Source organism: Benincasa hispida, chromosome 9 (genome assembly GCF_009727055.1).
Source record: "Benincasa hispida cultivar B227 chromosome 9, ASM972705v1, whole genome shotgun sequence".
Taxonomy (NCBI): Eukaryota; Viridiplantae; Streptophyta; class Magnoliopsida; order Cucurbitales; family Cucurbitaceae; genus Benincasa; species Benincasa hispida.
The window spans coordinates 80,651,267-80,666,907 of NC_052357.1; the positions used below are offsets into that span (position 1 = coordinate 80,651,267).

The following is a 15,641-nucleotide window of genomic DNA, read 5'->3' on the forward strand; positions in this document are numbered from 1 at the left end:
AGATTTGTGGTACGGAAATTAAATACTCGTGTTGGACTATTTAGAAGAGATTTTTAGCGTGAGTTTGGAACTTTTTTTTTTACAATCTTCGTCATAGTGAAACTTGCCGTTGTAGAAGACTGGACATAATCCTAAGTTTAGGACGAACTGATATATTGTTTGTGTCGTTCTTTTTCCCTTCTCTTAATTATTTTGGTAATTTTATGATTGTTACTCTTATTAGTTCTAACCCATGAAGTGAAATTTCAGATATAATTTAGTTTACGCATTTATTTATATCTTAGTATAAATTTCTAACATATACATACTAAATTATGTTACTTGAGCTATACTCCAATTGGTGTGATTCATTGACTTGAGCGTTTTGCTTGTGGAAGGTATAGTCATGTTTAATGTTTAATATACTATTTGTGATATATGAATTGTTTCCTTCCAGCAATATTGTTGTGTTGTTACATAATGTTAGTTTTCTACCAACATCTAATGCAAGATGTCTTCTTTCACTTCTTTCTTCAAAAAAAAAAAAAAAAAAAAAAAAAAGTCTTCTTTCACTTATTTGATGAGCATATTCCTACACAAACAAGTAGGGTTCAATATAGAAGTAAGATTCAAAGTCACAATAATATTAATAGTAAATTAGGTAGCGGAGATTTCAAAATTTGCTATAGATTCCAGTTAAAATAATCAATGATAAAGACAAAGTTAGAGGTAAAACAAGAGAAATTTTCAAACAAAAAAAAAAACACTATTTACACAAAATAAAAAAATTTATTTTCTTTAATAGAGGGTTTATTAGTGTTTATGAGCGTCTATCAGTGATAGAAACAGATAGTAGTTTATCATTGATACTATGTGATAAACGCTGATAGACGTCTATCAATGTCTATTAGTATTTTTTTTTATTATTTCTGTAAATAATTTGACATTTTTCTATTTGTGAAATTTTTTCTTAAACAAAATTGAAATTTAAAAAAAAATAAAAATAAAAAATTTGAAAATCTATAAAATGTAGTAGAAAGACTGTGCGACAAATCGTTTTAGTAATTGGGTTTTGAGATGACACGAGAAAGGAAACCCAACAGGCCCAACTGCCAGCCCAATTAAACGATAAAGAAAGGGTCCAAATAGGCCCAAACCCAGCCCAATAAAAAAGGCCCAAAAACCTGGAGGGAGAAATAGAAGCCCAAAGGCTCAATTCGGGTAGGAGCCGAGCTGAGGATAGGCTTGGGGAAGGAGAAGAAGGTCGGTGAAGAGAAATGGAGAAGGGGAAATATCTTGGAAGGGTTAGGTCAGCATCATGGTTCATGTCCTGTGGATCCAAATAACGAAAGGGATTCGTAGAAGAAAGGAGTCAAAAGAGAGGGGGCATAACGGGCATTTATAAATTTTGATATTGCTCTGTAATGGTCAGGAAGCGTTGCGAGAATCGCAGAACCCATCTGACTGGAGTAGATTTTCCCCGTAACATTTTTACCTATCTCAATCCCAATTTCCTCTGTTTTCGCCTCTATTTTCTTCAACCCCAAAACACATCTCTCTTCGTCTTCGAGCTTGCGAGGAGGTAGGTCACAGGATTGAGAACCCCAAAGATCGGACCCTTTTCGTCTTCAGATAAGGAATGGCTTGGAGGCATCTCATAACCCGGGTAGGTTCAATCTTTCGCTTAATACTTTTATCAGATCCTTAATCTTTCTTCATTGCAATCATCTGGGGTGCCGGCGATATGCGTTATTGAACATGATTTTTTTTAATTCTGGGAACCCTAGTTTTCTTCATTTCTGGGATTTTCAGCTTTCTCAATGATTATTGTTGACACGATTTTGCCAGTTTGTTTACGTGTATGGAGGTGTTGTAATTCGTTTTGTTTTGTTTTTAAGATTTGTGTTTTAAGCTCTTTCGGTCCGTGTGGGGTCGTAGGGCAGCAGCTTCCTTTCTTTCATTTCCTCGTTGCTAGCTTCTAGGGTTACCCAACGGGTTCGCGTGGTGGCGAACACTTGTTGGACAATAATTGGATTGTTGATGCTTCTAGCTTCATGATATGTTATTTAGCCTGTTTCTGTAACTCAAGATGTGTTTTATACGCTACAGGTTTCGAGGAATAATTTAGAGCTTGGACAGTTAAGGAATGCGTTGATCAATACGTATTTACCCGTCAATAAGGGCGGAGTGGGTGGTGGAGGTAAGTTTATTTCTGCTTTTGCTCAACAATCTCCGAACGTTTTTGGAGACGTCAAAAAGACTTGTTTTTAATCTATAGATTCAAGCTTTTTTTTTCAATCATTACAACCGGCGTTTGTGGTGGTGATTGTGAAGTCAATTTCGCATTGCTTGAAATAAGTTTATTTGCTTCTTCTCCTCATTGCTATGCAGTATATAAATTCTTGGGGGCTCATAAGAGATATCAATCGAGCTATGTTGGGAACCTAGCTCGAAGAGTGCGGGATGCCGATGAGGCCAGTGAAGTTGCTCATCTGAAAGAACTCTTCTGTAGAAATGATCCTGAAGCTGTTATAAAGTTATTTGAAACTCAGCCATCATTGCACCACAATGCTACTGCCCTTTCTGAATATGTTAAAGCATTGGTAAAAGTTGACAGGCTGGATGAGAGTGAACTACTTAAGACATTGCAGAGAGGTGGGCATACTACTTCTGTATAGTTTGTCAAGTCATCAGAAAATTATTTCTGTTTAGTTTTAGCTTTATTATTTCTATCTATTGTTTCCCTTATTGTATTCTATATCTGTTTATATTTTCCAACCTTTCAAAAATTTTACATTTTAGGTTGGTGTTGCGAAAGATTTCATTGTTCTAATGCTGAATGAAACTGCACACACATGTATTTCCTCATCTTTAAAAAGATGCAAATCATGTTCCTGTCTATATTGTGGCAATGACATATGATGAAGGTCTTTAATTAACATGTATTCGACTTCTTTTTGTAGGCATTTCAAGTGCATCTAGGGGAGGAGAAAGCGTTGGTAGCATAGCAGCTTTCAGAAATGTTGGAAAACAATCGCAAGAAGGTATTCTTGGAACTTCTAGTTCTCCTATCCATATGGTGACTACTGAAGGGGGCCACTTTAAGGAGCAGCTCTGGCGTACGATTCGCACTATTGCATTGGCCTTTCTCTTGATCTCTGGTGTAGGAGCGCTCATTGAGGATAGAGGAATTAGCAAAGGTTGGTTTCTCTCTTTGAACGCTGTGTTTTAGAAACATGGATTGAAATCAGGGAAATAATATTTTTTTTAATTGTCTTGACAATATAGGTCTTGGTTTGAATGAAGAAGTGCAACCTAGCATGGAATCTAATACAAAATTCAATGACGTTAAGGGTGTGGATGAAGCCAAGGCAGAGCTTGAAGAAATTGTTCACTACCTTCGAGATCCTAAGGTAAATTTACATCTTCACATTGTTTTTTTTTATGTGTGTCCCCTTGTGCCTGCTTTATCACCAGCTGAGTTCGGTTCTATATTCTATTCCTCAATTAATTTATATCAGTTTCCATCACATGTAGTTAGTTCCTTGATCTGCTCTGTATTCTAGTTTGGGTGGCAATTAATTGGCTAGTTCTTAACTTCTGCAGCAATTAATAATTTATCTTATTGTACTTGATTACCCTGTAGCGATTCACTCGGTTGGGTGGCAAGCTCCCAAAAGGTGTTCTACTTGTTGGTCCACCTGGAACTGGCAAGACAATGTTAGCACGAGCGATTGCTGGAGAAGCGGGGGTACCATTCTTTTCCTGCAGTGGAAGTGAGTTTGAAGAGATGTTTGTTGGTGTTGGAGCTAGAAGAGTGAGGGATTTGTTTTCTGCTGCGAAGAAGCGGTCGCCATGTATTATTTTCATTGATGAGATTGATGCCATTGGAGGAAGCCGAAACCCCAAGGATCAACAGTATATGAAAATGACTCTTAACCAGTTACTTGTTGAACTTGATGGCTTTAAGCAAAATGAAGGAATAATTGTCATTGCAGCAACAAACTTTCCAGAGTCTTTGGACAAGGCATTGGTAAGACCTGGTCGCTTTGATCGCCACATTGTTGTACCTAATCCTGATGTTGAAGGACGAAGGCAAATCCTGGAATCACATATGTCGAAGGTAGAATTCTATTCCTTCTAAACTACTGCTTTGTACCTGTGTATCAGTTTAGTCTGCCAGTGTCAAGTTAAACTGAAATAATAATATAGTTCTATCACATACAATTTTGATGATAAGGTACAATACTCCTGCTTCATGCTGCTTTGTGACTCTGGCCTTTCCCAATATGAGGCTGTGCATTGATTTATATTCACGTCTTAGATGTTATGTGATGATATTTTGACCACAATCTTGAACTTGGCTTATTGTGTGTATTGTGTCATCAGGTAAATTTATGCTATCTGAATTTGTTGATTATTTGAATTTTTAGCTAGGTGTGATCCTCTTATCATCACATATAGTTCTGAACTTGACTGAACTTCTGCCCTCGTCTAGGTGATTTTGAGCTTGGGAACCATATTTTGCTATATTTTTTTGTCTATTTAAATCTTAGCAACTTTTTAGCCTGCTAGGGACCATCCAGTTTTCTAGTTTCAAGTTTTTTAATCTTAGCTAGTTTTTAGCCAGCTGGGGCCATCCAGTTTCCCAGTTCCAAGTTCTCGTCCTGGAACTTTTTGGGACAAGACAATGCCATAACTTTATGGTCAATTATCCTACAGATACCATTTTTATGCTCAATAATTATGGTCAATAATTACCTTTTCAGATATTGAAGGCAGATGATGTTGATATGATGATCATTGCAAGGGGAACTCCTGGTTTTTCTGGTGCTGATCTTGCAAATTTAGTTAATATAGCTGCTTTAAAGGCTGCGATGGATGGTGCTAAAGCAGTGAGCATGGATGATCTAGAATTTGCAAAGGACAAAATTATGATGGGAAGTGAGCGCAAGTCTGCTGTTATTTCTGATGAGTCTCGAAAATTGACTGCATTTCATGAGGGTGGCCATGCCCTTGTGGCAATCCACACTGATGGAGCACTTCCAGTTCACAAGGCCACAATTGTTCCGAGAGGAATGGCTCTTGGCATGGTTGCACAGTTGCCTGATAAGGACGAAACTAGTGTCTCCCGCAAACAGATGCTTGCTCGTCTTGATGTTTGCATGGGAGGACGAGTTGCCGAAGAGCTCATTTTTGGAGAAAATGAAGTAACTTCTGGTGCTTCATCTGATTTGCAGAAAGCAACTTCTCTTGCCAGAGCTATGGTTACCAAGTATGGAATGAGCAAAGAAGTTGGACTTGTCGCCCACAATTACAATGACAATGGGAAAAGCATGAGTACAGAAACAAGGCTTCTTATTGAAAAGGAAGTGAAGAACTTCTTAGAAGCGGCCTACACCAATGCAAAAACAATTCTCACTACCCATAACAAGGAGCTCCATGCCCTTGCGAATGCTTTGCTTGAACAGGAGACACTCTCCGGTAGTCAGATCATGGCTCTTCTTGCACAGGTGAACTCACAGCAGCAACAACAACAACATCAACCATTAGTATCCACACAGAGTAGCTCGCAGTCGAACCCTGTGCCACCCTCAGTACCGAACCCTGCTGCATCGGCAGCCACTGCAGCAGCAGCAGCAGCTGCTGCAGCAACTGCTGCAGCCAAGGCTAAAGGCATTGCACCTGTTGGATCTTAGCAGTATGTTGGTTGCCCTTGCAACTTCGTTTTTATTTTTGATATTCATTGTGAATATAGTAACTTCCTTTGCTGCCTTGTTGCCTCTTTTTTCGGTGATTGTAGCCTGCCACTAGTTTATGTATCACTATGCATCTAATTGTCGATTGCTAGCTGTAGAAGAGGTGAATGCAGAAAGTGTACCGGTTAGAGGAGTTCATCGTCTTTTCTTTATGCTTCTCTTCCATTGTTTCAATACTCAAAAAATAATTTTATTACAATGCATACGTTGAAAGTACTTGTAAGGCCTCCCCATCTCAGGTCATTCTTTGATGATGCCTTTGATTTTTAGGATTTATTCTGCTTAACATCAAAGAATGGAGCATAGTTTTGGAACCATATTCTATCTCTCTGGATGGATGTCCATTTTCCTCAACCTTTGTATGCCATTTATTCTCTCAAAAAGATATTTGTGGGATTGTGCAGAATGATCACTTTTGTCCATGTTTGGGAGGAACTGTGTAAAAGGGTTAGTCTGTGGGAGTCATACTACAAAGTATATATTTTACTTTTTAAAAAACTAGAAGTTTTTTATATATTGTTTGGTAATTATTTCATCTTTTGTTTTTGGTTTTTGAAAATGATTTATTTTTTCTACACTTCTTACAATGATTTGCATCTTTTTTAAGTACATAAGTTGAATTCTTAGCTAAATTTGAATAACAAAAACAATTTTTTAAAAGTTATTTTTTAAGTTCTCAAAATTCGGTTTGGTTTTTAAAGTTATTAATGAAAAGTAAATAACAAAGTAAGAAATTTGAAGGTGAAAGTAATGTTTATAAGTTTAGTTTTAAAAAATAAAAATAAAAAATAAAATGATTACAAGTTTATAAAACATTACTTTCTAGCAATGTCTTTAAAAATCTAATCAAATTTCTTCACGGGAATCTAATTTATTTGTTTTGGAATTTAAGTTACTCTTACCGTAGGAGGGAGTGAGGTAAGCATATATTTGGCAAATAGAAAATTAAAAATGAAATCTTTGTGAAATGGGAGTTTGGTTTTTCTCCTAAAGGTAGTGTTTTTATTAATGTGTTTCTCGAGAAGTTAGTATGAAATGGGAGTTAATTAAATATCAGATCAACCAACATTCTTACCAAAAAATTACTCACACTAGAAAAAATGACGGCCACAAACTTGTTTCTCTCCTTCGTTTTAGGACTAAGAAATAAGGACTTAAAGCCTATTTTAAAAGAATAATTATGCATGGGTTATTACATGAAACAAATATTTATCAAAACTTTTATGCGACTCCATACTTCAAATTTCAAATTTCATCTGCATTTCTCTCCCTTTTACCTAAAAATTTATATAGATGACTAAAAAATTGAGTTCAAAATGACAAATGACTCCGTTTTTTAAAAGAAATGTTAAATGACTTTCTGTCGACGTCATAGATAAGTGAAGTTACAAATTCGTCCTTTCATTTTCTCTTTCATTTTTTTTTCTGGCGCGATTTCCTTTCTTCTCTAGCGAATTTTCACTCTTCTGCTCACTTGACGATCGAGCATGGTCTCCATTCCATGGTTTGGACGATCATCATCCATTCATTACTCAGAGAGATCTGGCCAGAATTGACAACCCTCCTCCAATTTGGCAAAAATCGACGACCCTCCCCCATTTCGTACCTAGAGTTGGCCTAAATCGACGACCCTCCTCCATTCCATTCCTCGGTGAGAGTGCAAGCGAGAGTGAGAGAGTGGGGGGAAGAAGACAACCTATTTTGCGATGACGTGTAGCTCTGCCGTGGACGTTCACAAACGGACCGTCACTAAGAGCATGAGCAAATGAGCTTTTTCACTTGCGCAAGTTTATTTTGGTAATTTCATATGAACCTGATGTCAATAAAAGATCATTTTACATTTTTTGAAAATTTAGATCATTTGACATTTTAGACTCAATTTTTACGTCATTCGTACAAGTTTTTTTCTTTATCTAGAGTGGTATTCAATCGACATAAATATATATATATATATATATATATATTTAATTCAATCAAAAACCAAATAGTGAATCTGAAAAAGTAAAAAGAACAAGGAAAGAAATCGAATTGCGTACCCGCCCTAAGAATTTTTCATTTGGAAAATATAAATTCGTGGCACGGGTTGAAGAATCGGTTTTGATGGAAACCGGTTCAGTTGAAGTTGCAGGTAAAGAATTAAAATTCAACCACCACAGTTCAAGAACAGACTCCATTCATCATCTCATAAGGGCTTTTGAGACAAATCCAAATTTTGAAGGAGAAATTCAGGTTTCCTTTGATATTTTCGTCTATTTCTTCAGTTTCTTTATTCGATCATTGCCTGGAGACCAATCTTGAGATACCCATTACGAGATTCGTGTTCATTGTGCTAATCAAACAAGGTGTTCGATGTGGGTCTTCCAGGAAAAGTGCTGCCGACGAATCCGACGCCTTGTTTGATCTATGCAAGTTAGTATTTGATAGGAACCAATGTTCAATCTATCAACTTAATTGAACGATTCCCGCTTTAATGAAGTTACTTCGTTATCTTGTTGGAAATTTGGAACTAATTATTACCTAGGACAGACTCCAAACTAATTGAACGATGAAGTATTAGCTCCAATAATAAGTATTAGGCTTAAACTTTTCAAGCGTAACATTTTTCATCAAAACAGATTTTATCTTATTTTAACTTTTTCCCATTGTAGTGGCTTCCCAACGCAGAGTAGTGATACAGAATATCCATGGTGAGAAGCTTGTAGGAATCCTGCATGATACTGGGTCAGATGAGCTTGTTATTATCTGCCATGGATTTCGGTCCTCGAAGGTTTTATACATTAGATCGTTTTTATATGGTTTTGAGTCTTTTTTCTTGTGGTATTAATAATTACTATTCGTCTGGTTGGATTCCCATGTTTCATATGTTTTGCTACATTGTGTTTTTAAGTTGTGATTTAGTTTTTGTATTTGACGATAATATGTTAAGAAGGTTGTTGAGTTCAAAGGAATCCATAACATTTCTGAATTTGTCCTCATTGCTCGTTATCCTTTTCTCTTTCGTTTTCGAATGCTTCTCGATGTTGGTTGAGTTGATATTATCAACTGCCATTTGTAGGAAAACATTCCTATGGTGAACCTCGCCACTGCTTTTGAGAAAGAAGGGATCAGTGTTTTCCGCTTTGACTTTGCTGGTAACGGGTAAGATCTTAGGATGGATAATGAATAGGGTATTATAGTTTTGCATGTGGTCAAAATCATTGTCTCTTCACCTTATGATTGGAAATTGGTGGTTGAAGTTTACCAGTATGATTAAAAATAAGGTGCTACTGCAAATGTGAAAAGTTAGCCGAATTTACAATTGTATTCTTATATATCCTACTCTAACGATGTCAGTTTTCCACCATTTTGATTCTTAAAGAATCATGCATATTTGATTTCCTATAATACAGAAGTTGCTAAAAGTTTCTTGCAGAAGTGTATGTCTATATATAGAGTACAAATTGGAGGTGGAGGATTTGAACCATGAACCTTTTGATCCTCAGTGCATACGGATGTCAGTTATATTACTATCAGAGCTTCTCCATGTTTATTTTTCTCATAACTTCTGTGCAAACTCTGCTTTATAGGCCATCAGTTGATCTTTGTTCTCATACATGTTGTGTACTATAATGCCTAATAAATATGTATAACAGGTTTTTGCTATTGAGTGGCAAAAAAATCCTTAAAACATAGGGCAAAGTGCAAAAACTACCCCTAAAGTATGGTGGTAGTTGTAATTATATCCTTAAACTTTCAATTGTAAAAGTTGAGCTCTCAAACTTATACAAGTGCTAAAATTAGACGCTCAACTTACATAATCGTAGAAATTGTAACAATTATACAAGTCTGAGGGTTCAATTTTTATCACTTGGAGGTCCAATTTCTATAAATATTATAAGTTTGAGAGTATAATTGCAACTATCACCATACTTTAGAGGTGGTTTTTGCAACTACCACCATTCTTCAAGGGTGGTTTTTGCAATTTACCTAAAAAAATAAAGGTTTTTGTTATAGTTGGTTTTTATTTTACGTTTTGCTTCTATGGTTTGTTTCAAATTCAGGTTTGGGTCTGTTTCTCTGGCTACTGTGGGCATTAGGAATTATACCATCTGATTCCTAGATTATATTAAGCAGCTTGATTCGAAGAACTAAGTTTTTTAGGAGAAAAACCTTTGCTTCGATATTTTTCGTCTTGCCTGTTAGAAACAAACATTTATCCTCTCAAATTTCTTTCTTGAGGACGCTCTATTTTCTAATAACTAGGGAAACCATGATTGCCATAGAACTTCCCAGTTGCGTACAATTTGCGAAAATCATTCACAATCCGAGCACCAAAACATTTCTTTTTGACCTATATTTGGCAGAGAGAGTGAAGGTTCATTCCAGTATGGCAACTACCGCAGAGAAACTGATGATTTACGTGCTGCTGTTCAACATTTCCATGGAAAGGAACATACAGTGACTTCAATAATTGGACACAGTAAAGGTCTTTATCCTTGCTCATTCTGCAGAAATCAATCTTTATTATAAAGTGCAATTTTGGAGTTCTGAATAATTTATTGAAGACATAAATCAGCACTTTGAAGACATTTCCATGGGAAGGAACATATGGTAGCAAGCCAATTTATTGTATTTTCGTTGCAGGGGGGAATGTAGTTCTCTTGTATGCTTCAAAGTATAGAGACATTCATACGATTGTTAATATATCTGGCCGATTTAACCTTGAAAGAGGGATTGAAGGCCGCTTAGGTAGAGACTTTTTGCAAAGAATTAAGCAAAAAGGATATATTGATATCAAGAATAGAAGAGGTGAGCCATCAAATTCTAGTTTCTATTTCAACAACATCAAGATTTCATAAAATTACGCAAGGTCTTATGCAATCTTCTCCGTTTCTTCTATTTCATGTTTCTGAAATCAGGGAAGTTCGAGTATCGTGTCACTGAAGAAAGTTTAATGGACCGACTAGCTACCGAGGTTCGTGCAGCATGCTTAGCAATTCAGGGTGACTGTAGGTGAGGAGTGTTGCTATTCTGTTTTATTGCTTCTGTTTGAACCATGGCAATGTTCACTTTTCTTTTTCAGGGTTTTGACGGTTCATGGATCAATGGATAAAGTCGTACCAGTTGAAGATGCTCTTGAGTTTTCAAAGTCAATAGTAAATCATGATCTATGCATCATGGAAGGGGCTGATCATGATTATACTTCTCACCAAGATGAATTGGCTTCAGTTGTTGTGAACTTCGTTAAAGCTAATCTTCATCTACACACAGATAAATCCAAGCTGCATCTATGTAGGAAGCCTGATAAAGGTAGTCATTCCCGGTTGTAATAACATTCCTTCAAGATCAACAAGGATACTAAGCACTTTCTTTGCTTCTGAATATTGTAGTTAGATTCTGATGTTGTATACAGATGTTTTCCAAACTTCTAATAATAATTTATGTTAATGATTTATTTGTTGATATCGACATTTTCATGAATATATTTTGATGAAACCCTATGTCAATCTGAAAAAAGAAATATTGACTTGTATTGCTCTACTAGTAAATATAACTTAGTATTCGTCCTGAAGCTCAGTAAGGAAACTCAGATAATACATATGGGGAGCTTTCATTAAGATGTATATACTGCCTACAAAAAGATGGGAGATAGAACTCAGTTTGTAGAACCTGCGAGATATGGCTGCTACATATAAATTAAGTACTTGGCTAGGCAGCAATAGTCCTTGGCTTGACTCCTATTTTTCTCCACGAAACACTTGGCATTATTTGTTTGGTGTCGACACGATCCTTAAACTTGATAGCAAAGTTGAGCACTGAATCAAGAAGAGAATCTGATAGAAGGTGTGGTTTTAGGCCCAACTCTATGAGTTTGGTGTGCTTGGCATTGTAGTAATGTTCCTCTGCCTCTACCCTTGGATTTGGCACAGTTATGGTCTGCACATCTAACCCAAGCTTCTCTCCCGCTTTAGTAACAAGAGCAGCAAGTTCATTGACAGAAAACTGTTCTGTAAATTGATTGAAGACGCGAAACTCTCCTGGTTTTGCTGGATTTGCGATGGCCAGTTCTATGCACTGGACTGTATCTCTTATGTCGAGGTATCCTCGGGTCTGGATACATGATTAAATAAATAAAAAACATAAATTAGTCCAGAAATGATGTTTTAAACGAGCTTGAGTTGATGATAATACTTATGAGGAACTTAGGAATAGATGTGGTAATGTATCAATGACAAATGCTTCAAAGAAAACTCTTCATTGCTGTATGAAAAATAAAACCATAGATGTGGATCCTACCTGACCACCTTTGCCATATACAGTGAGTGGATGACCTACAGCAGCCTGCACACAGAAACGATTCAATGCAGTCCCAAAAATTCCATCATAATCAAACCTATTATACAGTTCTTCATGCATCGCGGTCTCTTCTGTCCGTAATCCATAAACAACCCCTTGATTTAAATCTGTAGCTCTGATCCCCCAAGCCTTGCAAGTAAAAGCTATATTGTGTGAATCATGAACCTTACTTAGATGATAGAAAGAACTTGCTTGCTTCGGGTAAGGCAACGTATCTGTCCTTCCATTATGAGTAATAGTAATGTAACCTTCTTCAATGTCGATATTGGGAGTCCCATATTCACCCATAGTCCCCAGCTTCACCAAATGACAGTCTTCTCTAAACTCCTTAATAGCAAAAAGCACGTTTAGAGTTCCAATCACATTGTTGTGCTGAGTAAAAACAGCTCTCGATCGATCAATCATGGAATATGGAGCAGAGCGTTGCTCACCAAAATGGACAATAGCATCAGGTTCAAATGATTTGAAGGTCTCTGTTAAGAACTCAAAGTCACAAATGTCACCAATGAAGAGTTCAATAGTCTTCCCAGTTATAGATTTCCAGCAGCGAATGCGATTATGGATGGAGGAAATGGGAGTCAATGAGTCAAGACCGAGCTGATGATCAAAGAGACGGCGGACAAGGTTATCAACAATGGCAACCTCATAACCTTTCTTGGAGAGGTGGAGAGCAGTAGCCCAGCCACAGTAACCATCTCCCCCAATGACCATTACTCGCTGTGTCTTAGACAATCCACTTGAGGCATCAAGATATACAGAACTGGATTGAGTGGCTGGGGCTTCCTGGTTGGCTGGAAGTGTGGTTGCTCGGACAATACACTTTCTTGGGAGTCTCTTTTCTTGCCAGACAAGCCTTAGCATTGGTGATTTACATATTTTTGAAGTAAATGACGTAGAAAATGAGGTAAATTTGTCATTTGATGCCTTGAAGTAAGATTTCTTGCTGGAGATCTTCAAACAGCATGAAGTTGAAAGAACGTGTGCCATTTCAACGTGTTCCACACAATATTAATGCTTTTCAACCTGCAGAGACAATACTCTAATCAACTATGTTTCAACTTAGCTGCTACAGTGGTAACTCAGATGGAAGTTAGTATTCATGTTTCTTCAATAAGTCCACATAGACAAAAACATGTGAGAGAATGAAATCCTGGGATACGTGAATAATGTTGAATATGCCTCTAGGAAGCAAAATACATGCCTCTCTACACATGTTGGTTTCCTTTCACTTTTTAGGGGCGAAAAAATAGAAATTTCATAAATTTTCATTTCACTTCTACATATGTTAGTTTCCTCTCTACATATATTAGAACGAGCACCGCATCAAGTAATGCACACTTATAATTATAAAATAACAGAGAAAATACAATCATTTTGTTAAGTTATAGCAAGTCTTGAATGAAAAAACGGTCGTAGTAATTGAGTAAAATGTAAGCAGGGGAGGAGGGCTGAAGTTTGTATATTAGAGGATAAAAGAGATCATTGTAGAGAAGCCTTGCTCGCACATGTCAGTAAATATTCTATAACGTAAATAGCAACCCATTATCTAATCGATGGTGAACAGTCATTATAGCATATGCCAAAGGCCATCTTGCCGGTGGGAGTAACCGATCAATACACATCAACAAAGGGTTTGGTTTCTTTACAGAGAAGGAAAAAAGCACGCGACAATGAGAGAGAGAACGTCTAAATTATGTGTCATTACAAATGCGGAGACAGGTATCCCCACAGCTGCAGAAGCAAAAAGAAAAGTGCTACTTGTTCTTTCTCTATCCTTTAACGATCACAATGATCAAACAACACTCCAACACAACACCAAGTAGAAGAATGAAAGGGGTTTCTTCATCAAACCAGAAAAATGTACCAAAGAAGGTAAATTCGACAGCCTTAGGCTTTTGGGTTCAGCTAAATTCTCCATTTGGGACATTAAGACAAACACCTAAGCTGCATAAATGAAGTATGACGCAAAATGAACATGACCCACAACAGAATGACACGAATACTAAAAAATCAATTCCCGACATTTGAATTTCCAGGCGATCATTTCCAGAAAAGTACATTTGGGGGAATTTGGGCATACCGTAATTCAAGTAGTCGGAAGAAATCTTCAGAAACAGTAAACTAAGGCAGTGAAACTGATCGAGATGCTGATAACAGTGAAGAATTTGGAGTATAAAGGATGGGTACTTGGTTGAGACAGGATTTTTGGTTTGCTATCTTTGAGGAGAAAGAATCCTAATCGTAGCCGAGAGCATATTCGGCTTATCCAAACCTTCGCATATTCGGCTTAATTCTACCATTTCGGTGCTCAATATTTATTTTAGGTTAAATTACGAGTTTACTCTTATCTTTTTAATCCCAAAAATCTTGAGAACTGCTCAATAGATAAATAGATTAAACTTTAAGTTTTAAGGGCACATTTTATAACTAATTGGTTTTTATTTTTTATTTTTAAAAATTATATTTATTTTCTCTCAATTTCTTATAATAACTTCATTTTTCTAAGTAAAAGAATTGAATTATTAACCTAATTCCAAAAATAATAATAGATTACTTTTTTAGCTTTTAAAACTTGACTTAATGATTTAAAATATTGTTAGAAATTAGATAACAAAGAAGCGAATGAAAAGGATATTTTTAGACTTAATCTTCAAAAACTAAAAATTAAAAATCAAATTATTATCAAACGAGGTTTAAATAAATACTAGTGAAACATTTCATATTTATCAACGCCAACTCAACTTAAAACTCTATTTTTTTAAAGATAAAGTATTATGGATCAAGTCATATAACCTAACTACCTAAGTGGATTTTCCAATTTTATGAAAAGACCAATCAATGGTTGACTCTGAAATGACATGTTGAAAGTCTTGTAAATGAAGAAAAAGCGTTGCTATTCTCTAAAAAGAACCTTCCTTCTATTCCTTACGTCAAGACTCTTCCTAGTTTGTGCTACTTTAGAATATATATACTCCGAAGGAAATGTTGAATCATTGTCCTTCCTGGCCATAAAGAATACCCCAATATGCCTTCAAGATAAGAAGTTAAACAATCAAGGTAGGGATTGTTGGTTTGGAACTTTCACAATCTCCCCTCATGCACCGGGTGTTGGGGTTGATGCCCTAAAGTCTCGTGTCCTGTAGTTTGTAAACAGTTTGTACGAACGCTTGTGATGTATAATATATGATATTTACTTCACCTTTTGTTTTTGTTCATCTGAATGTTTTATTTGCTTTACCACAAACCAATAAACTAAAATCCCTGGTTGTCTTTATGTAACTTAAGTATGTATGTGGTGACATACAAGTGGATCATGTCTTAAGTGATAACCAAAATGGTCTGTAGTATATGGATAGAGGAGGAAAACCTTATCCTGGTAATGCTATGGATGCGGCCCGCTTTGTGGAATAGTTACAAGTGTTGTAACTTGCCACATATGGTCTAATCCTGATCATTCGTGTAGGGGACATGCGAGTGGGGGCATCCTATACAAAGAGTTTGTATAAGTCTTGACTACGAAGTGTTAACGTCTCGTTATATAACACTGTTCATGATAGAGACTTCACT

General features: G+C 36.4%; 3 protein-coding genes across 4 annotated transcripts; 2 read left to right on the plus strand and 1 right to left on the minus strand.

The window, feature by feature from the left end:
* The first annotated feature begins 1,283 nt into the window (after window positions 1–1,283).
* Window positions 1,284–6,055, plus strand: LOC120085885 (ATP-dependent zinc metalloprotease FTSH 4, mitochondrial). The gene is made up of 7 exons (XM_039042148.1): window positions 1,284–1,645; window positions 2,089–2,179; window positions 2,371–2,634; window positions 2,943–3,179; window positions 3,268–3,392; window positions 3,626–4,102; window positions 4,749–6,055. Exons 1-7 carry the CDS (start codon window positions 1,619–1,621, stop codon window positions 5,676–5,678), a joined length of 2,151 nt encoding a protein of 716 aa, XP_038898076.1. The 5' UTR covers window positions 1,284–1,618; the 3' UTR covers window positions 5,679–6,055.
* Window positions 6,056–7,734: 1,679 nt separating this feature from the next.
* LOC120085882 lies at window positions 7,735–11,192 on the plus strand. Of its 2 annotated transcripts, none has more exons than XM_039042139.1 (8): window positions 7,735–7,967; window positions 8,081–8,147; window positions 8,387–8,505; window positions 8,794–8,876; window positions 10,082–10,203; window positions 10,362–10,526; window positions 10,637–10,730; window positions 10,801–11,192. In XM_039042139.1, exons 1-8 carry the CDS (start codon window positions 7,839–7,841, stop codon window positions 11,045–11,047), a joined length of 1,026 nt encoding a protein of 341 aa, XP_038898067.1. In that variant the 5' UTR covers window positions 7,735–7,838; the 3' UTR covers window positions 11,048–11,192. The 2 variants fall into 2 exon arrangements, with proteins under 2 accessions (XP_038898067.1, XP_038898068.1); XM_039042140.1 differs by having other exon boundaries at window positions 7,838–7,967; window positions 8,103–8,147.
* Window positions 11,193–11,229: 37 nt separating this feature from the next.
* LOC120085881 (UDP-sulfoquinovose synthase, chloroplastic) lies at window positions 11,230–14,376 on the minus strand. Its single transcript, XM_039042138.1, has 3 exons — window positions 14,155–14,376; window positions 12,015–13,097; window positions 11,230–11,828 (listed from the first exon to the last, which is right to left on the minus strand). The coding sequence occupies exons 2-3, from the start codon at window positions 13,059–13,061 to the stop codon at window positions 11,427–11,429; spliced, it is 1,449 nt and encodes a 482-aa protein (XP_038898066.1). The 5' UTR covers window positions 13,062–13,097; window positions 14,155–14,376; the 3' UTR covers window positions 11,230–11,426.
* Window positions 14,377–15,641: the final 1,265 nt, after the last annotated feature.